The sequence below is a fragment of the Nyctibius grandis genome, chromosome 6 (assembly GCF_013368605.1).
Source record: "Nyctibius grandis isolate bNycGra1 chromosome 6, bNycGra1.pri, whole genome shotgun sequence".
Classification (NCBI taxonomy): domain Eukaryota; kingdom Metazoa; phylum Chordata; class Aves; order Nyctibiiformes; family Nyctibiidae; genus Nyctibius; species Nyctibius grandis.
In genome coordinates this window covers 68,567,986-68,594,400 of record NC_090663.1, presented here as the reverse complement: position 1 = coordinate 68,594,400, position 26,415 = coordinate 68,567,986, and the positions used below count along the sequence as shown (strand labels likewise).

Sequence of the window (26,415 nt, the reverse complement as noted above, 5' to 3'; positions counted from 1 at the left end):
CTAACTCAGCACGAGCTGCTGGGACAAAGTAATTGCAAATCCACACACTGTTCTGACACAGTCAGAGCCAGATCTCCAACTGAACATCTGGCAGAAGAAACAAACAGCACATTACAGCTGCCAATATGGTTGCATTTAGATGTCACGTTGTCATCGCACATCATGCCACATGGCAACTTTCTCCTCCCGCTTCTCACTTTTCTTTCATACAAGCGGCTGCCAGCTCCCCAGCCAAAATCCTGGCCAATGCAGGACAGAAAGGACAGGAATGGAAGAGCAGAGCCGAACAGCCCTTCTTTCTTCTTGTCCTCAGTGGACATCCTTGCTGCTCTCACTACTGCTGTTTGGTTCCTAAGGTATTCCTTTTACCTCCAAGAGACCATCAAGCCTGCCTCTCCTACCTCTTTCTTTCCCAGCCCCTCACAGCTGGCTCTGCTTCCCCCCAGCTGGTTTCCTTGCTTTTTATCAATCCCCACCTGACGTGGGTTGCTAGAGCACCCCTAGGTCAGCTAACCATAATCCATCTTACCTAATAACCACCAAAGATCTACAACTCCATGCTCCCCCGAGGGCCAGCCCCTCTGCTCCATGCACTCTCTTTTCCTGCTTGCAATGCCTGCACACACACGCACTTCACCTTGGCACCAACACCGCTCTAAGCCATGCCAACGCTCCCTCCACTGGAGCCTGTCAAAGGGGGAAAAAAAGGGAAGCTGATGGGGGCAAACACTTGCCCTGCTCTGTAAAGCCCACAGCCACAGAAACACACAGCACAGCACTGCTAGAGTCGGTAGCCCTCACCACAACCTCGGTGCAGGGGTGCTGCTATCTCCAACCCCCTGGGGTCAGGCTGAGATTCCTCCCTCTGCATCTGTGTGGTGCCGATTCATACCCACTGATGACTGGTTTTTAGCAGAGGGTTAGTTACCGCCCTTAATTAAAGTTTTCCTCACTGAAAGAATGTCAAAGCTGCCAGACAAAACAAACCGGTACAACAGAAGACTCATTCTGTCTTCTTTTTCATGTTATCAACCAAAAGACAGAGGCAGCATGGGACTACTAGGCATACAGTCATTAGGAGAGAGGAAAAAAAGGAAAATACATATGTAGCAGGTAACCAGAACTCCCGAGGACACTTGTCCCAGTAAAACATGTCCCAGTCTCAGGCAAAATAAATGGGATTTGGAAACATGCTTGAATATTTTGCCGAGTCACTAAGTACGAATGAATCCCAGCATCGCAGTCTCGTCAGGATGGGCACCTGAATTTCAGACTTCAAGGATAAAAAACTTGAAACACACCATTTTGATCTTCCCCCAAAAGGTGGCAATGAGATGAAGACAGGGGCAAGTTTGTGCTGTTGAATACTTCAAGAAATTCAAGCACATACCAAGGAAGATGTGCGGCACAATCACACATTGCACAGTCACATCAAGCCTCACCTCCGAGCGAAGCCGCACCCTGGGGCTGTGCTTGTGCAACTGTGTGTGAGCAGAGCACAGGGGAGGGCGAGACATCTCAGCTTCAGATCAGCAGAACAAGAAACGCCCCCTCCCCAGGCAGCTTGTTTTTCATTTCATCTTTACAATGTTGACCAACATCTCTTTCATCTGAAGAACTTGAAGGCAAGCAAGTCAAAATTCATATTTTAATTTTATATATATATATGCACACACACAGACGCAGCAATTCACCCTCAGTACAGAAGACAAACAAAAGATCTGTGGCACAATTTCTTTGGAGAGGTTTTTTACCTTTTTAATTTTTTTAAGCTGTATCACAGATCTGATTTTTGTCTTTTTGAAGGACTATAAAAGGCACCTACCTCTTATTCACAGAAGCCTCAGAGTGAGGATTCAGTGCTGAAGTCAAACACATCAGTCTCCTCCCCTTGCTTATTTGCACATCTTTTCCCACTGGAGACTCCATTTTGCAAGAGGTTTGGCATCCTCGTTTCTGCGTGGGGCTCTAAGATGCCCCACGCCCAGGGCCACTGTGGTGTCCCAGCACGTGAAGAGCTTCTGTGAGAGGGAGGACTGGCACGCCACTCCCCATGGGATGAGGACCATTTAACAGACTTAAGACCAATGTTCCATGTTCAGGAAAACTGACAGTTACTTTTCAAGGATGTTTTCACTGAGAATTACAGATTTTATTTATGTTCTAAGGTGGTAAGTAAAGTGGGGTGAAAAAATCACAACCCTGTATGATAACAGTTGAGCAGGCGGCCAGCGGCTTGACCAGTGTGCCACGATTCATGTGCTGCCCAGAGACCTCATGACACAAGCCCTGCCAGCGCCCATGGCACTACCATAAATATTCACGTCACAAAGAAAACGCCACTCACAAAACCTTCAGCTCCTGCCCCGCTTTGCGAATTGCATCTCACTCACCCCCGTTTCCCAGGGCCCTCTGGAAAAACAATACAAAGCAAAAGCCTGACCCCAAATCTTAACTAGCTCTTCTCTGAACAGCAAGGAGAGCTCACGAGCAAGTTCAGAGCTTGCTGAACTTCATGTGTAACAAGCACAAAGATACACACGTTGAAGCAACTTTCAAAATACCTTTCAGCTGCCACAGACCACATATGGGCTGACACGTGCCTTCAAATATTGAAGGGATGCAGTTTTGCTGGCTCAACACAAGCGGACAACATTGCCGTATTGCTATGATATGAAATGTTGGACTCAAAGAAAACCTTAACCTCAGCAATACTGAGTAGGAGAGGAGAAAAACCGAGTGGGAATACCAGGAATCCTGTATCTTGACAAAACACGTTGCAGAACAGCAGTGATCGCACACTGCTGTTGTAACACGCACATGTCCTCGTTTCAGGAACACAAAGTTTATGGAAACACATTCAGAAATGCTGATGATGGCCCAGGAACACTGTTGGTTTCGAGTAGTGACAGGGGTTACTAAAAGTGCAATTAATATGAAGAAAGCACCGGCTGCCAACGAGTTATTTTAGTGTTTGGAGAGCGGCACAGGGCTGACAAACTGCAATCAACTTTAATGCAGCTGTTTTGCCAAAAATAACATTTGTCTTTGAAAAAGGGTAAGCCAACCCAGAGAGAGAAAGCAAGCTAATCTATAATGCAAAACAAATCTCAAAATAAATTAAACATGCTTGCAAAATTAGGTTTGGTCAATAGCAGCTCAATAAATAAACAAACAACAACAAAAAATATTATTGGAAAACAACCCCCAAATACTTTTGGCTGTTCTAGCCCAGGGGGGCCGCTGCTCTGTGCAGAAAGCCGAGCAGGGCAGTCAACGCCTGCTGCAGCTCCACACCCTCCTGCTCCCCCTTCTCCCTCCCCGGCTGTTGGATGATCTCCCTGCTGGCATGTCGCACCTCCTTCCTCTGCACCCCTCCTTCCGCTCCCCATCTCCACCCCACCTCCAAAACTAACCCTCCTCGCTTTTGCCTCAAGCAAGGTGTGTGAGAAACATACCTTTTAGGGTGTGAGGGGGAAGGAAACGGTGGGACAGCAGACGCGAATGACCCAGGAAAAGCAGCTCCACGCCCTGGCCAGCAGACAGGAGAGCTCATGTCCAGCTACCCCTCACACCCCACCAAAACCAGAACAAAATTCACAGACGCTTCATCCACATATGTACGGCCTCAACCACACACTATCTTCCCATGCTCTTTTCTTACCTGCCATGCATCTTGCAACTAGCCTGGGGCCGACCTGGTTTCATGCCACTTGAAACACTAACTGATGGCAGTGAACTGAGTCCCAGTCCCACCTTGCCTGAGCAAACGCATCACCAGGCTCCTGCTGTCTAAACTGCAGCTAGAAATCGCACCAGATGCTCATCTGGTAACGTTTCACATTTCATTTTTTTTTTTGACTAGCTAGATATTTTTTCTTTTTATTCTTACTTCAATACCGATTTTGCCATTGGGATTTTAAGCATACAGTGAAAAAGTGCATTGATCCAAAAAAAAGTATACATTTCTATATACAACATCTGTAATAGCAACATATGTAGTGGGCATTAAAACAGGTTTCAGTATCCTCTACAATTTACATACTACATTAGAAAACCACACCCATTATTAGCAAACATCTTAGTGTTGCAGAAAGGACCTGAATTATACACATGAATTATATCACAATTGTGCATAGAGAGATAAAAATCATTCTTCCAAGGAACAGTTACATTGCCCGACATAAAACAAAAAGTGGGAAAAGCCCCAAACAAGAAATGTAAGGCCATTGCAAAGAGATCACCTTGCACAACCAACAAGAAGCAGAGCTACCATGGGGCATGAAATCCTATGGGATTCCCTGAGGGAAATCCTCCTCACAGCACTTCAGAAACGTATCCGTGAACTGGACCTGAGCAGACCCTCCTCCCAGCACCGAGCCCTGCAACACCTTTGTGGCAAAGGCAGAGCAGTACTCTTCAACCACCATTTCTGCGCCTCGTCTCCTTGTTTTCTTATTTAACTTGTTTGTCTGCATGAAACCAACCCGTGGGATTTTCCTGTCAGTGAGCACTCAGAGCCAGGCTCTGCTGGTCAGTGGCTGACTCCAGCACAGTCTTCCTGAATCTGTTTCGGGAGGACAGAAGGCAGATGTCTTGAGTCATGACCCTCCTGCCGCTCTGAGCATCTAGATTTGCACCCATTCTTGTTCCTAAGACCACTGAGAGAGAAAAGGCAAATTACCATTTCTCTAGAAGAAGCTGAGAACACGAGGACTCTTGCAATAACTCATAACAAATAGGCTACTTCATTTATTGTTTATTTCCCCATATGAATGAATCAACCATCTCAGAAACTCCATCACACACAGGGCAGAAAAAGTTATTTACAAGAGGGACATACATCCCCAAAATAAGTTTAAGATGTACAGATTTATAATGGGAACCAAGAAGGAGGGGAGAGGACAAAATCAAAAACAAGGACATTGCAGTCAGACTTTGACTTTCAGTTACAGAAGAGATCTCTATCTCCATGTAAGTGGGATTTTCAACTATTAAATAATGGCATCTTAAAAATAGAACATTTGACAATTTCAACACATGTTATTTCTTCTAAATAAATATTGCATGGAAATGATGCTGCTTTGCCACCATAGCTGCCTCCTGTCTTTCTGGGACTCAACCATCACCTCTGACTTTCCTTGGATTCATGGTTTTGTTTCCTAATGGCAAACGCTATTTCCTCCACTTATATTTGGGTTTGGGTTTTTTTTTGTTTAGTTTTTTGTTTGTGTTTTTTTTTTTTTGTTTTTATAAAGGCCTGAACAGGCCCAAGAGAAAACAATGAGCATGTTTCCTAACCCTTTGCAGGCCTCTGACCTGGCTCAAGGTTGAAATACGATGGCTTTTTAAAAATTACCTATTATTTAAACAGTCTTCTCCATGACCTGAAACAAAACATAGCTTCCTGCTATGTAGCTTGGTACTGATGCTTGCACAGATTGCTTCTGAAATGAGAGCCCCCAAATAGCCCCTCATGTGCCTGTGACACAAACCGCCTGTGATCTCGTTTCCTCTGAAGCCTGGGGGTGTTTGCCCTGGGAGTGGAAGCAGCCCTTGCGTGACCGCCTCCGCACGGTAGCAGAGCACGTGCTGCCTTTTCCCAACTGTAAATAAGCAAATGCCAGTACTTCATCTGCCTTCACTGGGTGTCTTCTTACTGACTTTACTCGCCCGATGCCCTTGCATGAGCTTTCCAGGAGCAGGGCAACAGTTATCACTATCTGGGCAGCAAAGTGGCCAACGGGCAGGCAAGGACAGGACCTGGTGCACCCATGGGCTGCACCAAGCTGGATGCAGGACGGAGGCAGTCACATGACCTCCCTCGCAGGTTGCAGCAGATGGTCCCCCTGGGGCGTGCAAGCTGTGAGCAAGTGGTTCTCCGACAGGAACTTGGCGTGGCAGCAGGGAGGGAGATGGGTGCACACAAAATGAAAGTACCGGGGGGACCCATGTCCCTGCTTCACCTTACACTCACCCCTAACACGCTGCTACAGTTCTTGCAAACTCTCACAGTGGTTTTCAGGTTCAATAAAGCTTGCTTCCTTCCTTCCTCCTCCTCAGCTGGTGATTCTAAAACTAGCTTGGTTTGAAGACAAAGTCAGAAGGCATCGACCCACCAGTCTGGAATCGAGCTCCAAAGTGCACATCAAGCCTTCAGGCCGGCTGGCCATCCCCTTGCTTCCTGAGAACAAAACAGTTAACGCTGAGCCTCTCTCTGTCCCTGGCTTACTCAGAGCAGTCGATCCTCCAGAGAGGAGGAGCCTAAGTGAAGTTTGATAGGTAAAATGGGGAGGGGAGGACACAGACCTTCCTTCCACTGGTTAGGACAGCTTATCCCTGAAATGCACTAAGGCTTTTAATAAAATGAACATAAAAGGACAGTCCCTTGAAGGTGCAGGAAGACCCAGCCAGGATCCTGGTGGTCCTGCGCTGCCAGGGGAGGCAAGAGGAGAGCTCCTTTGTGCTCAGGACTAGGGCAGAGCCACAGCACTCTCTGGCCCACTCCTCCCAGAGGTAAGATGACTCCATGCTTCCCCATGGCAGGGGCCATTTCTACAGAAACTACTTTTGGAAATGCAGACCTTTTGCTGATACTTATTTACTGTCCATTTTTGTGAGCCTCAAAACCACAAGCAGGTATTTTAAAAAGGGGGTACTGCTGCACGCGTGCAGACCTGTTCCTCCATCCTGAAATTATGTGGGAAAGGGAGATAATTCTTTCCTGTAAGCACAATTATTTTGGGATACCATCCTTCTCTTTGCCACTCCCATGGCTCTGTCAGAGACAGGGCGAGGGATGTGAGAGGGGACCAGAGGGATAAGGCACACTATTAGATATGAGGATGGCAGGACACTGCTGTCACACAACAGGAAATCTTTGGGTAGAGAAGGGTGTCATCCTACTAAATACACAAATGTCACGGATGTTGCCTTCACTGTTATTGTCACCTGAAAAATCACAATTTCAAAAATGCAGCTCCTGACAAGGAAAAAATTCTTGCAAACAGCTAATTATTCCCTTTCACGTTCCCTTGACAGATTTCTAAGTTGCTGACCCCATCCTGTAGTTTGGTTGAGAAAGAGCACGTGAGTTATCTCCCATATGAAGGATGCCCTACTTTGGTACCAAATCCTGCTCTTAGATATTCACCGAGACCAGCAACAGTTGCAGGCAAATATCCAAATGCAAAATTTGTCTTATGTTCCACATTTAGCCACTTAGTCCCTCCTTAAACAGAAGTGATTCCTCCCCATGTAAGCTCTCAGACTCAGAACAATGTCCAAGCAATCACGGTGACCCAGTACAGCTGTCCACCCCCACCCACCGAAATGACAAAAAGCAACTGCAAAAGGAGTCCTCAGTGTGAGTGACGTTCCTCCACCACAGAAGACAGGCAGAGTTGTTTCCAACCACACCTGGTCATTTTGCCACCCCAACTGTGTTTGGCTTACAAGGCTTAAACCGAGCAAGACCCTAAGTAACATAGTTCGAGTGCTAAGGGCATGTGTGTGTGTGAGTGCATGGCAAGGAGGAGGACCAAAGCAGTCATGACTTAAAAAGTGAACTTGCAGCACTGAAGGCAGTGGCTTCCCCTGATTCTCAGGACAGCAGCTGGCAGACAAATGCAAGATGGTGAGGTTGGAAAGCAGGCAAGGCAGATCACTTTGCTGTTTTATTTGTAACATAATGCTGTTTGGTGCTGATGAGGTTGCTACTTGCCATCTGAGGAACAAAGACACCAAAGATTGCATCCGTGCTTGCAAAAACACTTCTCTGACATGTCTTCTGGGTGCACAACTGTTGCAGACTGTGGGATGTTGCATAATAACCTCTGGAGGCAGAATTCCTTCTTGTCGGCACTTCTTCATGTGTGATTATTGTCCTGCTGGTTATTCCTAATAGAAATGTTTGTAGACCATCAATACATTAAGCCATTCAGATAATTCATTGCACTTCGTTTTAAAGGAAGGTGCCATCAACGCTGAGGCTTTCCTCCATCTCTTCAAGGCAGCAAAGCGCTACCCTAAAAACACAGTTCATAGTTTTTCCAGTGTAACCAGATTCCTTCCACCTTGTTTTATTTTCCCTTGCAGGTGCTTTGTATCCAACAAATTCAACAAGTCAGACTGTTTCTGAGGCTTCAAAAAGTGCAAAAAAGTTCAAGGTACTTAACCAACTTGAGCACCAATTAAGGCGTATTTGTTTCCAGTCTCAGCCACTGTAAACCCTGTCTAGTGTAGTGTACCAGTTCGGTCATGCTACTGTTCAGTGCCAGAGTGCACACCGCTGTGCTGAGTTCAGCAAAAAACTCTGGAAAAAGGGGAGGGAGAGAGAAAACATTTGGTTGGTTTCATACAACAGGCACATCTGACAGGCGAGGAGGCAGCGAGAAGCAACAACAGCAGCACACTGTCAGTTGGCAAGTCCCGTTAAACACATTGTTAATGCAGAGAGCTCAGCACTATCAGAAGGCTGGGAAGCATAACAGGCACGTGAGAGGAAAACGCACTCACACACACATACACACACTGAACCGCCTCCCCAGGCGCTGGCTTTAAAAGGACACCGAGACTCCATGGTAGGTGGGAAAAGTTTTGGGTGTTCATGCCCCGGTGCTTGCCACGTGCTTCCCCCAGATTTTAAACAGGCCAAATTTGAGTGTCTTTTGGAGTGATGCCCGGAAGCACACACAGATGTCATCAGACTGGTCCCTTTCCTTCATCCTTCCTCAAACCTTGGAGACATCATTATTTCTCAACTGAACAGGTTTAAAAATTAGTATAGCTTGCCAGGCTATACAGCTCTGATTTGGGTTGCTTATAGCTGCGCACATCAGGCAGATTTAACAGTTGTCCTATCCTGTCATCAACTTCAGGCACTGCGCGCTCCTCCTGCATGGGCAGGAGATGGCTCTTACAGCATATCTGAACCTGCTGGGAGGTGCCGGCAGGCTGCACGCCCTGCTCTGTGTTGGCAATCATCTGTGCAGGTGACAGCGAGTTGTGGAAAATTATCACACCTATTCCTTTCCAGTCACCTTTCCAAGACACTCCTGCATGTCCTGCCTTCCAGTGACGTGGGCTCATCCCAATCCCTCCGTCCCTCCAGCCTCGACTGTGTTGCCAGGTACCTTTTCAGAAACTGGCCATTCTCAGCTCTCCTTTTTTACACATAAAGGTTGAACCTGGAGGCTGAAAATTTCTGCTTTGCTGTGCAAGGAACGCTTCAGAAGCAGGGAGCACAACGCTTTCATTCTAATACTTTCCAATACAGAAGCAGAGAACCCATTTCCTCTGATTTTCCTGATTTTGTTTACAAAATGGGTATCCATTCCCTCCATGGGTAACAGAAGAGCTGTAAGCAGAGACAAGGAGTCCAAACGCCCTGCCTGAGCAAACAGAAGATAATCTGATCTGTGACCACAGCACCGTGTGAAAGGAGAGTGACTTCACATGCAAGCGTGCAACCTCAACTTGTCCTCACTGTGGGAGATCAGAGGCCAGAAGACAACCTGTTAAAGCCTCATGATCCATGGCGCTGCTCTGAATTACAGTGAGGAGCTGGGTCCTGCACTGGAAGCACCTGGTTGTGGACCTGCCAGAAAGCACTTCAGCTCTGCATAAGTGACCCGGACATCAGTTACAACTAACTGCTTTCCACTAATTTATGACTTTTTTTTTAGTTTAAGGGAAGTCCATAGATGAAGGCCACTGCTCTTTCCTCTTCTTCTTACGCCCTATGAATTGCATAAAAGGATCAAGGATGTGGCCTTTTCTTTAGTTTTATATACTCGCTTCTCTGTACCTCTTAGCATCTGTACACCACACCGAATATGGACAAGTTTCAGTTCTGAAACTCCTCCACTGTCCTGAACAGCGACAACTGCCAAGCCTACATGAGTATTTACTGCTCTTCTGCACAGATCCACTCCCTGGTAGTATTTACTACCCCAGACATCATTCCCCTACATTAAAATGGCAACACAGAGCAGGTTTTGAATTTAGTCTTGATTGATGCAAGATTGTGCTCAGGCTCCCCTCCCACAGGTTTTTCTCCATGACTCATTCCTCTGGCTTACCAGCAGCATCCACCGCTCCTTCTACATGAGCCATTTATCAGCCTTTTGAGGATATAATCCAAAATACTACACAGGGATTGCTGCTGCGAGCACAGATTTGCTCAGAGGACAGCCAACAACTGGAGTTACTTTAGTGAAAGGTGACTTGCAAAGCCTTTGAATTTCATCAACTGCCTCATTAGCGTGAGTATTTTTACAGCCTTCCAACAATTCAGCCAGGCACATTGTGCTTATTTTCTTTTGCAAGTTTGCCAACAGATCGTGGCAATACATCCCTTTGCCCACAGCAGCTCACAAAACTTTGTGTTTTATGAAAAATGACACTGCAAATGCCATGTGGGATGGCAGGTTACAGACTGAACTGCACCCACTCTAGGGCTTTTGCTTATTCACCACTGTCGTACCACAGAACAATACAACATTTTTAACAACAAAACTGTAAAATAAAAAAAGTAGCAGCAATTTTAGGAAGTGCTACTGGCAAATACTGGTCACATGCCCAGCAAGGACTCCAATCCGCTTCTCTGTTACAGAGAGAAGCCAGCTTCACTGTTTTCAAGACAAAAACACCTCGAAGTTTGACAAACAAACTAAAACACAAGGCTACAGGCCAAAAAGATGTTTCTAGAGGAAGCGAACCAACTCAGAAAAGCTAAGCGTCCCTAAGGGAAAAACAAACAGCAAAATACCCCTTATGCTTCTTGCGTTACCATAAAGCGAGCTGGCTGGTTTCCTGCACTTGATACCCTCACCCATCAGCTCTTAGACATTTGAGGATGCCAAGACAACCTTTTAATTGGAACACTCATCAATATATCACCATCAAGTATCTCTACCAATAAGCCATAGCTGTCTGTTTCAACATATTTAACGCTTTGATCTTCAGTTATGGTGTTTGCTACACTGACTGTTAGGATTTAAGCAAGTACACACACATAACCACAACATGTAAGACAGAAAAGCCAGAGGGCAAAAACTTACCCTTATTCTTCCTGGCCAGCACATCAGCCTGCTCCCAAATATCATACGCATAGAGGATATAGGAAGTGATGTTGACGTAGGAAGAGGTGATGCTTGGGATATTACAGGGGACAGTGATTGAAGCACCAATGCTGTTGCCAGTGGAGTTGCTAGCATTTGATCCCAGCTGAGAACTCACAGAACTGGCAGGAGAGGGCATTGGAGAAAGAGGAGAAGGCATGCCTGTGCTTCTGCAGAAGAAAGAAACATAATCATGAACATTTAACTTCAGAGCTAAAAGTCTTGCCACAAGACTATCTTATGCCAGGAGCTATCTGGTGTCATCCAAGCCTGCAGTATGGAGTGGAGTGTTGAAAACAGATTGTGTTCAGCTACTTAACAAGTAATTGTCCTTTGAAGGCAAGGCCAAGGTTTTTGAAGTGATTTGCAACTCTAAGGACTCCTCTTGACAAAAGAAAATGCAGGACCAGACATCAGAAAGGGCCACCCATCCACCTCCCAAAATCTACACCTACTTGGGGAAGCCTTCACCAGGTTACTTAAGTTTTTTTTCCTAATTACTTCCATTTCAAGCACGCTAAAGCTCTGCACCTATGGAGGCTGGAGTTTTCTGACAGGCAGGTCAGCCTACACACACTTATTTATAGACCTAGGGAAGCTAAATGCAGTCAGCTGCCCGCCTTCCAGACACAGGCTGGCTGCATCACATCACTTCACCCCCACAACTTCACCCAATCTAATTTTAGTCACTGGGACGAGAGGGCTTCCACCACTGCTCTTGGGAGACCATTTACTTTCCAATAAACTATACTGTGCAAGGTGGCAGAAAAATATCTGGAATTTCAGCATCACTATTAAAGACCAAAAAATCCTCTCTCCACCGCAGAGTTTAAAAGGGACAGACATGGATCCGGGTAGCTCTCTGCCAAATGCAATTACCACAGCACAGAGAAGAACTCTTTCTTACTCATTGTCATTAAAACACAGGCCCAGTCTGCTGGGCATTGGGTCAAACACTGTTATGTGACAGCTTGCCTTTTACTTTTGCTGCCACATACACAGCAACACTGCTGCAGATACATAAAAAGGACAAATGCTCAATAACTCACAAATTAGAAAATTACTTAATTTTTCTTAATTGGTGACTGAGCTAAAGAGAAAAATATTAAAGTGTCAGCTCAAAGTTATGCTACCACAGGGTGAAGGCATAACCCTACTGGACAGTGGCCAGGGAGATGGGGATGATATCCTGTTAAGTCTCAAGGGATCTCTAACAGAACAAACAACAACAGGGGCTCTGAAACAGCATAGTGAGGATGCCTGCCTTGCTCCTCTGACCTGCTTCTCTGGTGGGGAACTGCTCTGCTTGATAAGTGGTAACTCTGGACCTCGTAACAAAAAAAAAAACCCTTTCCAATGAAAAAAGACAGGAAAGAGAGAGCAGAAACATACTCATGCCCCCTAACAGCATGGTTTCAATTGGCAACAAAGAGGGAGTGGTGAGGCACTCTCAAATGCAGCTTGCAACTCAAGTACTCCAGCTACTGTTTTCACTCACACCCTTATAGACACATTACAATGTATGTGTTTTTAAATCTTACCTTGCAACACATGGAGAAGGTGCTTGTGTCACTCTGGAAGAACTCTGCAGCAAGGAACAGAACTCTTGTTAGGTTTGTGCTATTCAGCCAACACCAGTAACTAGCGCAGCCATCCAGCTGGCAGCTTAGTAATACACGTGCCCTACCTTGAAGTGTTCATTCAGGGTCCTGGAATACTTCATTGCAGTGTCTTTTTTGTAACGAAACATTGCCATGTGCAGAATGGACTGGCAGCGCATGCTGTGAACAGAAACACACCCAAGCGTCAGTGTTCACGCTCGCTGCTGCCTGCACAGCAGTCATCAGCCTTGTGGGACGGAGGCAGGCACACATCAGCTGTACTGCAAAGTCAGGAAAGCTCAGCATTTCTCCTCCTTCTGCTAATCTTAAAAAAAGACTCCGTGAAAAAAACACAAGGGGAAAAAAAAGAACAAATGAGGAAGGGCCATGTCTGGTCTTTTATAAACAGGTGCCCAGCCTCTTATAGGTGCCACAGGCTGAGTAAGCCCCTGTCCAGAAGCGCCTCAGCTATATTCATCTACTGCTTCAGTTACACGGCTCAAACATGGGCAGCCAAATCGCATTCTTTCACCTTAGGTGAAAGCCCTTACGCACTCTCAAGTTACCACCAGATCAAATCTTAGAGCCTGTGCCTTCCACATGTGGTCCCTTGTCATATCCCGGCTCACTTTAGAGATGTTCTAGTTCATTCTGGTTTTTATATTGTGGTTTTTTTTCCTTGCAGAACTCTGATTCCCATTTAACTCACTCCTTCACCCCTGAAAGTAGTGGGTCTTTCACTCTATCAAGTCTAAAAACAGAACATGAAGGCACAGAAAAACAGTTACGCACCATAACACGGCAAAGATTTTTTCATGTGAAGAAGCTGAGGAGTCTGTAAAGGATTTTAATGTCTTGATGAATCTAAGGAAACAAAATAGATAGAATCTTGTCAACCATCAGTGCTCCTAAGTCCCACTGTTTATGAAAAACTGGTGCATGCCATTATCTCAAACACTGGTCCAAAAGTCAGGAAACCTGCCCTGAGTTCTTACTCCTGGCACCATGTACTTTGTATGATCTTGAGCGGAGGTCTGTGTCTCAAAAATGCCTTATTTTCCATGCAGCAGGAACAGATGTGGCCCCTTATGTGACTCATTCTTCTCTTACACTGATTAACGGGCAACATCCCTATAAGTAGATGCCCCCATGGGCCACCTATAGGCCTGGGACCCAGAAGAGCTGCCCCCATTATTGAAGGTGAAATATTAATTTAAGTGTTTCTGGACAACACAGACATCCTCGTGGAAATGTTTGTTTTTGCAAAAAAAAACCACCCAAAACCAAAGCAACAACAGCATCTAGGAAATACAAGAAATACATCAAGACCAGAAAGCAAACAATGTAATTTTAAAAGTCTGAAGTCTACCATAAAAAAATCCTGACAGCTGTTTCAGCTCCAAGGCAAGAAGTCAAATCAGCTCACAAAACCACTCACATAACCTGGAATTTCAATATGAATAAACTGATACCTGTCTTTCTTCTGTCCAATACATGGTTCCTTGGGTTGCGCTGCCTGTATATGTCATACTATCTACTATCTACGTACACCTATTATGGCTGTCAAACAAAATGGGGAAGGTTGCTAAAAGGAACCCCAATAAAGTGTACTGGTAGAAAGACACATGGGAGAAAAGAGTAAAATCTGCCTTCAGTCAAGCTGCAAGACCTTTGGGGCACAAACTGTTCTTCCACACACTATATTGTTGCTTTGCTTTTTTTTTAACTGAAATACTAATGAGCACATGCAAAAACAACTTCAGATCCACATAAAGTAAAAACTCCTTCGTGTCCTTGATTGTCATATCCAGTGTCCTCTGGTGTACCTCGGCTGCAAGGCTCAAATGCTGAGGAGGACATGGTGCCTACTTCTTCTGATAAGCAATGCTAAAACATTTCAAAGGATGTGTCTCTGGTGCCTCTGGATGGTCTGTCTCGTGCTATACAGCACCCTGAACTCTGTTCCATGGTGGGAATCCAGAGCTGCCATGTGCAAACAAGCAATGCAACACAACTAACCCTCCAAATGTGGGGAACCCTCCAAATATCCTGCCTAACCATCATGCTTTGGAAACCACTTACTTGATGAGATCTATGGTGTCGTTGAATATGCTGTAAGCTGATTTTGGTGCTGTTGCATCCGATTCCAAGGCAATCCCATACTCAATGAAGGAAAGGGCAGCATCTAGGTACTGAAAGGCCTTTCCAGTCTTGTCGGTCTATAGGGAAGAAAATTCTCATTTTCAGACTAAGACAAAAATTACTTCTCTCAAGTGTATTTGAATTCCTTTTTTCTCCCTAGTTAGGCAGGATTTGAAGAAAGCAAAAGATGCAAGTCAGGCCTCTAGGTGATAATTAAAGGGTTCTCAGCAGAACCCCTAATGTGGTCCCAGTCATCAGCTTTATGTGCTCTGGCTATTTGTATCTCAGAATCACAGAATCAGCTAGGTTGGAAGAGACCTCTGGGATCACTGAGTCCAACCTTTGACCTAATACCACTGTGTCAACTAGACCATGGCACTAAGTGCCACATCTAGCATCTCTTCTTCTTGCTCAACGTTTTCCTCAAGTAATTTATTATCTGCCCATTTTTTTTATATTATTGTCTGGTCTTGGAGGCCTGCCTCGTGAGAGGCAGATGGGGCTTTCCCAGTGGAGTATTCCCTCACTTCATTTTCACAGGTAAATGGCAAAGAGCAAATGTACATTGTCTGACTGAGCCATACTTAGCAAAAAAATATGTTCAGTCATGCACGCTGTTAAACTGCACGTAGTGGAGAAAGCCAGTTACATCTGCAAAAGGCACTTCCAAGTCTTGTTCACCAGCAACACAATTACCATCAGGATCCTGACATTTCAGAGTAAACTGTCTTAAGGCTAACTGTTCCAACTATCTTCCAAGGACTTTGTGATAGCTCTGCAAAGCAAACAGGCCTGCTAACCTCAGACAACATCACTCCGAATCCTGTTCTCTAGGCATATTCTCTGGATGTGTTTATAACAAAGGGAAATGTCTGAACATTTGGCAAATAAAGACAGCCTCCCCACATATGACTTGAACATACTCCAGTATGGACCATGGAAGTAACGTTAGCCAGCAAATCTTATTCACATGCACTCAGGTATCAGGTCTGAATGCAAGAGCTGGTTAACATTTCTAGCACAGGGCCAAGACTTACCATAGCATCAGCTTTGTGCTTCAGCCTCTGGGCCTCTTCTATGTAGTATTCCATCGGATGCTGTCTGAATTGGGGACAGACAGAGGAAAAACAGAAAACAGAGAAAAAGGGTAGGATAATTATCAATTTTACCTTCATATCTAGAGGATGCTATGAATCCAAACATCCTGTTTTGGTAAGACTGTTAGAGCCTTATCAAACACAAAAATGTGTGTCAGAATAACACTGAAAACTTACATTTTGAAATAAAAAACCACTGGCGGTTAGGCTACGTGAAGCCAAGTTTACTTCTTCACTCCCATGGAAAGATAGCAGTTATGCAATCTCCTATCATTCCTCCAGTACAATACCACAAGTACATTTTGATTGAAACATATAGTAAATTTCACAGTACACACACTCATCTCGGACCAAAAGAGCTTGCATTCAAGTTATCTGCTTACAAGAGATATGGTCATCAAGGCTCTACAGGTCTTGGTCTCAATCAACACATAAACAATTACAAAGTTGGACCACACGCATCTCTCTGCACTAGGATCATCTATTCACCATGCAAATGGCATGCAGCCACCTGGGCAAGCCCTCTCAGAAAAAGTCAGTTGCCTGTCCAGCACCTTGTCACAGAGTAGTTTGCTACTTGCCAAGAATCGGACAAATCAAAAACCATCACTTGAGACACCTCCTCTCAGAGTTAAAAAGTACGTAATTTCTAGAGTAGCTTCCCTCAAACCAAGAACTGTTGTAATGAGGCCTTTGCTTTGTGGTGCATGGGGTAAGGCCCAGACATGAGAAGGCAGCACAGGGCAGGTCCCAGACATCTCTCCCTCTCTCTTTCCTCCCAAAAGTAGGGCTCATTAACAAGCAGAAACCAGGGTGGCTGCAGGGCTAGCCTTGCCTGGTGTCCTCAGAAAGTACAGACAAGGGGTGTAAGACAAAAACTTACTTTTCAAACTTGAGTTGAGGTCTCCTTGGCTTGGAGGTACCATTTGGCAAAGAAGGCACTGGGAAAGGATTTGGGACATCCCTTGCAGATCCCTGAAAAAAAAAACAGAGTAGAGATAAAGCTTGTTAGAGACATAAGTCTAAAAAAATTCCAAAGCCTGGCTTTGCTAAATTTCAAAAGAAAATGTTTATTTGTCCCAGGCATAGTCTATTTTCCAGGCTTTCCCAGCACCCCCTCCAATAATGGAAATGGAAACTTGGCTTCTTACCTGACTACTAGTAAGGCTTAATACCATTCAAACTTTTTCTAAGCATGGAGAAATTAAGTAGCAGGTTTCCTTGCACAATGGCTAAGATAGCAGTAAGGCTGCAGCAGCACATTTTTCATGGCCACTAGCCAAGGTAGGAATGGGTAATATCCATTCACACTTATTTACAGCTTAACCACACAGCAATTGCTGATTCTCCTTTACTAACTACATTATCAGGAAAAAACAACCAGTTAGAAGCCAGATAATACAGCGTGCACAGTCTGGCTTAACACACACACACGACAACATCCTAGACCACACACACACAGCCAGTAGTAAACAGCAATATAGCCAAATTTTATAACCCAAAAATGCAAAGATCCAGCTGCAAGGACGATTAACAATTTTGTAAGCAAGCTATAAAACCTTATACCCAGGTTGCAGTCAAAAACACAGGTTGCTTGTTTCTTGTTTTTAAGCAATCCACTCTTTCTTTTTGTAAACACACTTATCTTTACACCAATATCGTACTTGCAGTTGCCTACAGTCAGAAGCAGTTACTACCACAAACATGATTCTGTTGCCTTTGGTTTTTACATGGTCATCCCTTCTCACTATGTTTCACTGGTGAGATGAAAACAGATGATGGCAAGTAAGCAGAGAAGTTACAATGCAGGCTTTCAGGCTAGCAACATATGGTCACAGATACCCATTAAAGGGGCAAAAACACTTCAAAGAGCTTTCTCTGGTGCCTGGTTTACCCCCCTTCCTTTTTAATATCCTCAGAGCATGCTTCTAAAGAGAATCACACAGCATCCACTGGTCGCAGGAAAAATCCCATCAGTTATAATGGATACCTACTTTGACGCCCTTCGACAGTTCAGCGTGATTTCTCTCCACTTTCTTGTGCTTGGAGAACAAAGGATCCTTGTGGTTGCTCTTGTTCCTGGCAGTGTTATCCATGGCAGGCAGCTCGCCGCTCTCACTTCTGGGTCTCTTTTGGGCCACCTTGGTTGACTTTGGTGCAGGATGTACAGGAGACATGGGTGGCAGTGGCGGGGGTAGCAGATCTTTCTTCTGGGTTTCCAATGAAGCTTTTGGTGCTCTGGAGATGGAAAGTCAATTCAGCAATTGGGATGAATATGGTGTACATATAATGTACTTAGTTACATCATGTACCAATTCTGTTTACATTTCTTTGGAAGTGTGAGATGACTTGTTAACATAAAGAATCCAACAAAAGCAAAATTAAATTTCAGGGACTTCATTGTGCATTAGATACCACATCTTCAGCTGCCAACAACATACAAGCAAGTTGCTTTTCAAGTAGGAATAAGCCACAGGATTTGTCCTTGGAGTAAAGACTTGCAACCAGAATATTAGCATGTTGCAAAAAAAGGCATCCCTCCAACACAGCCCCTTTTTACTGAAAGAGGGGGAGAAGTAACTACAGTAACTAAAATCCCTGGGACAAATCACCCAACAAGGCAAATGAACAGCAGCACTGCCTCTCTCTCACCATTACGGTAGAAGATACCTTCTACGGTCAGAGATACTCACCCTGACACTTGATCCTGTACATGCTTTGACAGAATTAAACAGAGTTGTTCCTCTAAGACTTGCCAGCTCCACTAGACAACACTTACAAAGTTGAAAGGATTCAAGTGAGAGACGCTTAAATGCTGTGCTTTTAAATGGCAGAGACTATCACATTTAATAATACAGTGGCATATCAGATTTCTGATCATCTGAAGTTAGGATTACCAGGGAGCTCCGGCAGCTCTAAGCAGCACCAAATAGCTCTAAACCTTGTTTCACTACTGCTCATTTACATCATTTTTATTCAGCTTCTCAAAGTTTCCAAGAAAACACTGAGCAGTGAATCCCAGCTCATGGACTGCAACATCAGAAGAGCAGGAAATTGTTTCTCAGTGAGAAGACTGAAGTGTGACGTTGCACGTCTCTGTTCGTTCTGCTGTGCATGGGACAGTCCTCTCCCCTCTTCCACTATCCACTTTTCCCATGGTACAGTCCCTACTCACTGCCCACGTACTTCCCAGCTTCACTACCTTGGTACAGCAGATGCTCCAGAAAGGACTATTTTACACAGAGCACAGCAGCATCCCTTGACCTGATCCAGAGTCCTCTCTCTGCAAAAATGCATGCTATCCTTCCCACTCCAAAAGCCAGAACATGGCTAAAAGGGGTGCTCGTTTTCACTGAGAAAAAGGGGGGAATGAACCCCAGAATCAAAGCCCTTTCATTATTACCACACCTGAAATATCCCTTCACCCAGCTAAATGTTAGCTCCAATTGTCAGGACACAAACCTCAATGCTACACACCAATCTCAAGTCAATGCCTCAAATTCAACCCACAAGCAAGCAGGAATTGAATGCAGTAGTCCACGACTGACGCACAAGCCTTCCCTCTCAGGAACACTGCCCATTTGAAGACATGCTCTTGGACGCATTTGCTCTAGCAAAGACCTAGCCAAAATGCTGGCAGTACACTGGTATGCAAATTACAGGGTAAGTTTCAGCAGATCTACCAGAAGCACTGCAAATGCTATGCTGGAACAGATGAGAAATTCCTGGCCATAAAGGCCACCCGAAATTCCAGACAGAGTTGTGATTCAAAAGGCACGCTGGTTGTGTGTCCATGAGGTCACATACAAAGAAAAGACAAAGACAACAAGATGGTATTAGTGGAGAAGGGAAATGCTCCCTACCCCTACTCACCTATACATACACATCTGTTTTCTGGACTGGGCTTTGCACATTTCACTCTTATACAAATTTGGGTCAGTCACAGTGAAAAGCCTGTTGGCATTGCAGCATCTTGGTTTGGTTAGAGAAAGGGGGAGTTGCATATCCACATGCTTCTGGAGCATCCCAGTATTTCCCAGTTCAGTGAAAGAACAATGGTATCTACCCGGTGGAAGAAGACCAAAATGGATGTGGGAACCCAGACAGAGCTCCCACGGAAGGAGGCGATGGTGCAGGTTGCGGGCTGCAGGGAATGCTACACCGTCTCTGTGGTGTCAGGGGGCTGTGTGCGCTGTGAGCAAGTAGATGATCTGCTCGGCCAAGCGGCACAGCTGCAAAGCCAGGTTGAAAGGCTTCAAGCCGAAGTAGAAAGGCTTAGGAGCATTCGGGAGGCTGAAATGGAGATAGACTGGTGGAGCCAGGGTTTGCCTTCCCTGCAACAAAAATGGGAGCACCTGCCGGAGAGCTCCCAGGATCGAGGGACCCCTGTACTCTGCCCCTCTCAGGTGGAAAACAATAATCTAGAGGAGTGAGTGGAGGCAAGTCTATGGCCGTGGCAAAAGGCGAGTGCCCTCCTTGCCTACCTTGCCTCCACAGGTGCCTCTGAGCAATAGATATGAAGCCCTAATGGAATACAGCCGGTCCAATGGGGATGTGGTGGAGAGGCAACCTATATCAGAGGTCCCACCACAGTCAGAAAAACCTGACAGGCGTATAGCTACCTCCTCCACAAGGAAGAAGAGAAGAGTTTTAGTGGTTGGAGACTCCTTCCTAAAGGGATCTGAGGGCCCAATATGCAGAGCTGACCCCCATCACAGGGAGGTCTGCAGCCTGCCTGGAGCCCGAATCAGGGATATCACCAGGCAACTCCCCAACCTGGTGAAGGCCACAGACTACTACCCCCTGCTGATCTTCCAGACAGGTGGGGAAGAAGCTGCATCCCGTAGTCTGAGGTGGATGAAGAAAGACTACAAGGCCCTAGGACGGTTGGTGAAAGAGTCTGGGGCACAAGTTGTTTTCTCCTCCCTCCTTCCATTTTCAGGTGATGACGTGGGATGGAATAGTAGGATTCTCTCTGTTAACGCCTGGCTACGAGACTGGTGCTACAGGCAGGGCTTTGGGTTCTTTGATAATGGCTGGTTTTATAAGACAACAGGCGTGACAGTGATACATGGGAAAGGTTTATGTCGTAGGGGCAAAAGGGTTCTGGGACAGGAATTAGCAGGGCTCATTCGGAGAGCTTTAAACTAGATTCGAAGGGGGATGGGGTAGTAGCTGGGCTTGCACCACTGGGGCAACGCTCTAGTGTTGAGGTAGACCAGGAGGCCTCCCATCGCCCTGGGGTGAAATCGGTGTGCTCAGCTCGCTCCCTGAAATGCCTGTACACCAATGCACGCAGCATGGGGAATAAACAGGAGGAGTTGGAAATCCGTGTTCGGTCGGGGGGCTATGATCTAGTGGCAATTACAGAGACTTGGTGGGACGCCTCGCATGACTGGAATGTGGTCATGGATGGCTATGTCCTGTTCAGGAAAGACAGGCCACTAAGGAGAGGTGGTGGAGTTGCTCTTTATGTGAGTGAGCAGCTAGAATGTATCGAGTTCTGTCTAGGGGCGGATCAGGAGTGAGTTGAGAGTTTGTGGGTGCGAATTAAGGGGCAGGCTGGCAGGGGTGATACTGTTGTGGGTGCCTATTACAGGCCACCGGATCAGGATGAGGACGGTGATGAGGCCTTCTACAGGCAGCTGAGAGCAGTCTCGCAATTACAGGGCCTGGTTGTCATGGGGGATTTCAACTACCCTGACATTTGCTGGGAGGCCTACTCAGCCAGCCATCCTCAGTCCAGGAGGTTCCTCCAGTGCATTGATGATAACTTTCTGATGCAAATGGTGGATGAGCCAACTAGGAGAGGAGCGCTGCTAGATCTTATCCTCACTAACAAGGAGGGTCTGGTTGAAGAGGTGAAGGTTGAGGGCAGCCTTGGTTGTAGTGACCATGAGATGGTAGAGTTCAGGATCTCACGTGGCAGGAACAGAACAGCTAGCAGAATCGCAACCCTGAACTTCAGGAGGGCCAACTTTGGCCTTTTCAAGCAATTGCTAGGGGAAATCCCATGGGACAGGGTACTAGAAGGTAAGGGGGCCCAAGATAGTTCGTTAGCATTCAAGGACTGCTTCTTCCGAGCTCAAGATCAGAGCATCCCAACAGGTAGGAAGTCAAGGAAGGGTACCAGGAGACCTGCATGGTTGAACAGGGAACTGCTGGGCAAACTCAAGTGGAAGAAGAGGGTGTACAGATCATGGAAGGAGGGGCTGGCCACTTGGGAGGAATATAAGTCTGTTGTCAGAGGATGTAGGGAGGCAACTAGGAAAGCTATGGCCTCCTTGGAATTAAACCTTGCAAGAGAGATCAAGGACAACAGAAAGGGCTTCTTCAAATACATTGCAGGTAAAGCCAACACTAGAGGCAATGTAGGCCCACTGATGAATGAGGTGGGGGTCCTGGAGACAGAGGATAAAAAGAAGGCGGAGTTACTGAATGCCTTCTTTGCCTCTGTCTATACTGTTGGAGGCTGTCCTGAGGAGCCCCGGACCCCTGAGGCCTCAGAAGAAGTCAGGATAGAGGAGGAATCTGTCTTGGTTGATGAGGGCTGGGTCAGGGACCAATTAAGCAACCTGGACGTCCATAAACCCGCCTGGACGCGTTCCTGTGTGATATGGTCTAGGCAATCCTGCCCCGGCAGGGGGATTGGACTAGATGATCTTTCGAGGTCCCTTCCAATCCCTAACATTCTGTGATTCTATGATTCTGTGATCCCAGTTCAGCAGCCTTGCACGGCAGCAAGGTGAGAAAACAGAGCTCTGCAACATCCATCACATTCACTCCTGTGTTCTCAGTTGGGAGAAGACAGATACCACCCAGCACAGACACCATGTGCACCAGCAGCCAGCCAGTAAGTGCTATGCAAAGCCTGTAACCAGGGACAGTAAAAGCAGCTGAGGGAGCAGACAGTATCTGCATTAACACCTGACTTTTTTCTTTCAGAAGGACCTGTCCAATTAAGAAAACAGCAGCGATCACCAAGTCAAAATTTATGGACATACAGTTACACTTAGTACAATATCCTTTCCCAAGAGGATGCCAGAACTTTCTCTGTTGTGGACATGATTGTTCAGTCACAGGAATGAGAGTCACGACTTTCGGGCCATACTTTCAGCTATTTCACCTGTTTGCAGCACGAGTCTGAGCAAGCAACTCAATTTGTCTGCACCTCTGTTTCTCCATGTGCAAAATGTGTTCACATCATCTTCTCACCTTACAAAGACTAAGAGCTTTAAACACAAAGTATCATGAATCTGATAAAAAGCTTTCTGTTGCTTCCCATGCAGTGAGAACACAAACTTCCCCAAAATAAGTATGGCAGCAGAACACAGAATGAGGAAGATATAGGCAAAAAAAAAGAAGTTTACAGAACCACAGAATGGTTTGGGTTGGAAGGGACCTTTAAAGATCATCTAGTTCAACTCCCTCTTTAAAAGCATATTAAGGCTAGTTAAATTTCTCATGAAAGCAGAAATAATTGATACTTGAACTCTCAAGTCTTACTCACCTAGAATCATACAATAGTTTGGGTTTTAAGGGACCTTTAAAGGTCACCTAGTCCAACTCCCCTGCAATGAGCAGGGACATCTTCAACCAGATGGCAAGTTCTCTTGCCATCTCCTGAAACATCTAAACTATTGTGCAGAACAAGCATACGCCACTCCCCACAGAACAGCTGCCACCTCCCAGATCATCTAGGGCAATCATTGCCTGACAGATTTCCACCACCGTAGTTTGGAGAAGGGGAAACAACTCCTGCATCCCAGCAGGCAGGCAGCCTACCACACTGCAACTCAAACAACATATAAATTTTTTTGCACAAATTAATTTCCTGCATGTGGTCTGAAAGACAGCAGTGCAAATGGCTGCCTACCAGCTTAGAAGAAAAAGTAGTATGGGCACAACTGGCAACTAAATTTCTTGCAACATAAAGAGATTTTTTGAGCTACGTGTAATGTATGGGTCAGACTATACAGCAATGTAAGCTGCAGGATAGACAAGTTAGTGTTTAAAATGGTGAAGTTTTCTCCAACTGTTAGAAATCAGGACAAATGCCACAACATTCAATGCTTTTGTAGCAGTGTAAACCAAGCATGGGAGGACGACCGGCCATTGAAACATCAGCTTATGCTTGAATGATTAGAACCATAATGCTCAGCATTAAGAAGGGATAGGAAGACAGGTGACACCCACGTATCACTTCACATCTGCAACAAATAAAAAGGCAAATAAATTACATTCCCATAGCCATGTGGCTGGTTCCAGGATGTAAAGACAAGTCTGCAGCAGATTAAGTTTCAGAAGGCACATTATGTTAAAAGCAAACTCATGAGTGTAAGGACAGGAGATACAATTCCTCGCCTTAACCTTTTTAAGAAAGACTCAGTTTTATGCCTCTTTCTGCCATCCCACTACTGTATACTCACTTCAATTTTTTGGTGCCTTTGTTAGCTGAAGACTGCAATGATTTTGTTTCCTTTTCTGATTTCATTTTCTTGCTATCAGTCTCCTTCTCTGCTTCCCTCTAATAGGAAGAAAAAAAAAAAGAAAACAATCACTCAGGTTTTGAAAGTTCATGTAAAGTACAGATCGACACAGTTAAGTTTGATTGATTCCGGTTAAAAAAAGGAAAGTAAGATATTGGAACCAACAAAGTGGAAACCCAGAGCACAGCAGATGTAGACTTCAGGCTCACTGACAAGTGTCCTAAAATGACATTTTATCTACTTTTGCTTGGATAGATTAATTATTTTGTAGTGGTGGGGATGGAACTGCTAAACCTCTTGTTGCTAATAGTAATCAAAATTAAGGCACTTCCATTGCTGAAAATAAGCACTTCATTTGTTCTGGATGGGCTTTTTGCTCCTACTCAATACGAACCATACAGAAACGTATTCCAATTCCTTCTGGCAAAGTCATAAACTGCAAGCAATTGTGTTTTGTGATACACCTTATCAAAGGGAAGGAAAAACCTGTATCCACAGGAGAGTTAGAGGACTCAGATTCCTCAGATGTGCAGGGGTGTTTGGTTTTATTAACAAGAATCTGATATAAGTGAAATTTTACACAGTCAGTTAAAATCGCTGCCATTGTCCTCCAGAAGAACAGGAACCATTAATGCAGAAAGGTAACAAATAACACTTTTTGACTGCACTCCATAGATCTTACAATTCAAAGCCTGCAAATCATCAGCTCACCTGAATGAAAAGCTTCAGAATAATTTGCTACAACCCAAGGAAATGTAAAAGAAACTGCACTTATCAGTCAGCATTACCCATAGCATGCCTGGTGGTAGCCAAAAGCATTCCAGGACTTTCTGTCTCTCTCTTAAGAGTACATCCAGGTTTATGTCACTGTGATGGAGCTTGGTGGGTCGTGCTCGCAACAGAGTCTACCCTCTGGCAGTGTGCTCAAGGGAAAGCTCCAGCACCTAGATTGTGTCCTTAAACTGTCTCTCAGGTTGAGCTCCACACTGCTGCAAAAGATGTCTGACAGCTATACCTGACCTAGCTGGCTGCAATGAAGTCTGAGCCTCCAAGGACACACTGACATAATACAGATGGAGAGGCTCTGAGGTGGGTTTTCCTGCAGTCAGACACTGCAAGGGAAGACATGTCTAACATCAAATAGCTCCTCTCTTGGGTCTTTAAGAGACAAAAGGAGAAGTGACATTTATTGCCTGTTTACCTTTCTCCTACTGCTCTGCAAGAGAGGGACTGCTGGGGTCTCTCAAGTTTCTTCAACATTTCCCTGCTCTTCTCAATTCTCCCCCACAACTAGGGGAAGTTCAGAAAATGATAAGACTAAATGAAACCCAAGCGGGAACCAAGGTTATTCACCCACACATGCTAAACCACCTGCTCTGTGAGGAGGACCAAAAAGGTATAGATGCACTGAAATATCCACAGTGAACACCCATTCACCATAAGGCCTGCAGCTAACTGTTGTGCAGCTGAACCAGCTGGCTGCAAGTGTATTCACAGTCCCCTTTGTGAGTTAGCTTTCTAAAAAAGACTGCGAGCAACTACCACCTCAGTTAAATAAAGGGCTGTCTTGTAATTCAAGGCAAAGCAACTATTATAGCTGAATCATAGAAACATTTAAGTTGGAAAAGACCTTTAAGATCATCGAGTCCAACCATAAACCTAACACTGCCAAGTCCACCACTAAACCATCTCCCTAAGTACCACCGAAGGACTCTGCAAAGGGCTCTCTGGAAAGCTCCTTACTGGACACATGCATCTTTTAAGCGTTAGCATCGCTGCTAGCACCACAGCAGCTCCAGGGAAAACCAAAGAAGTTGTCTACATATTTATCCAAGTGCTGAAATCCAAAGCAGGGTTTAGTGATGGTTGTTACTATCAGTGAACCTGGTTCAGTTAAAAGTCTGTGTTTATGGAAAAGCAAAAGGCATGGGGCTGCTGCCATCACCCCTAGTAATAACACGGT

At 45.3% G+C, this 26,415-nt stretch overlaps 1 protein-coding gene across 3 annotated transcripts in view; it reads right to left on the bottom strand.

The window, feature by feature from the left end:
- Window positions 1-4,744: 4,744 nt before the first annotated feature.
- The window catches only part of AFF1 (ALF transcription elongation factor 1), a 123,311-nt gene continuing 101,640 nt past the window's right edge, over window positions 4,745-26,415 (bottom strand). For all 3 annotated transcript variants that reach the window (XM_068402819.1, XM_068402822.1, XM_068402820.1), the window contains 10 exons: window positions 24,393-24,490; window positions 17,958-18,201; window positions 16,847-16,938; window positions 15,904-15,967; window positions 14,807-14,943; window positions 13,517-13,588; window positions 12,811-12,904; window positions 12,665-12,708; window positions 11,064-11,293; window positions 4,745-8,314 (listed from right to left, as the gene is read on the bottom strand). In XM_068402819.1, the coding sequence (XP_068258920.1) occupies window positions 8,193-8,314; window positions 11,064-11,293; window positions 12,665-12,708; window positions 12,811-12,904; window positions 13,517-13,588; window positions 14,807-14,943; window positions 15,904-15,967; window positions 16,847-16,938; window positions 17,958-18,201; window positions 24,393-24,490 (1,197 nt within the window). In that variant the 3' untranslated portion in view covers window positions 4,745-8,192. The remainder of the gene's footprint in view (window positions 8,315-11,063; window positions 11,294-12,664; window positions 12,709-12,810; window positions 12,905-13,516; window positions 13,589-14,806; window positions 14,944-15,903; window positions 15,968-16,846; window positions 16,939-17,957; window positions 18,202-24,392; window positions 24,491-26,415) is intronic.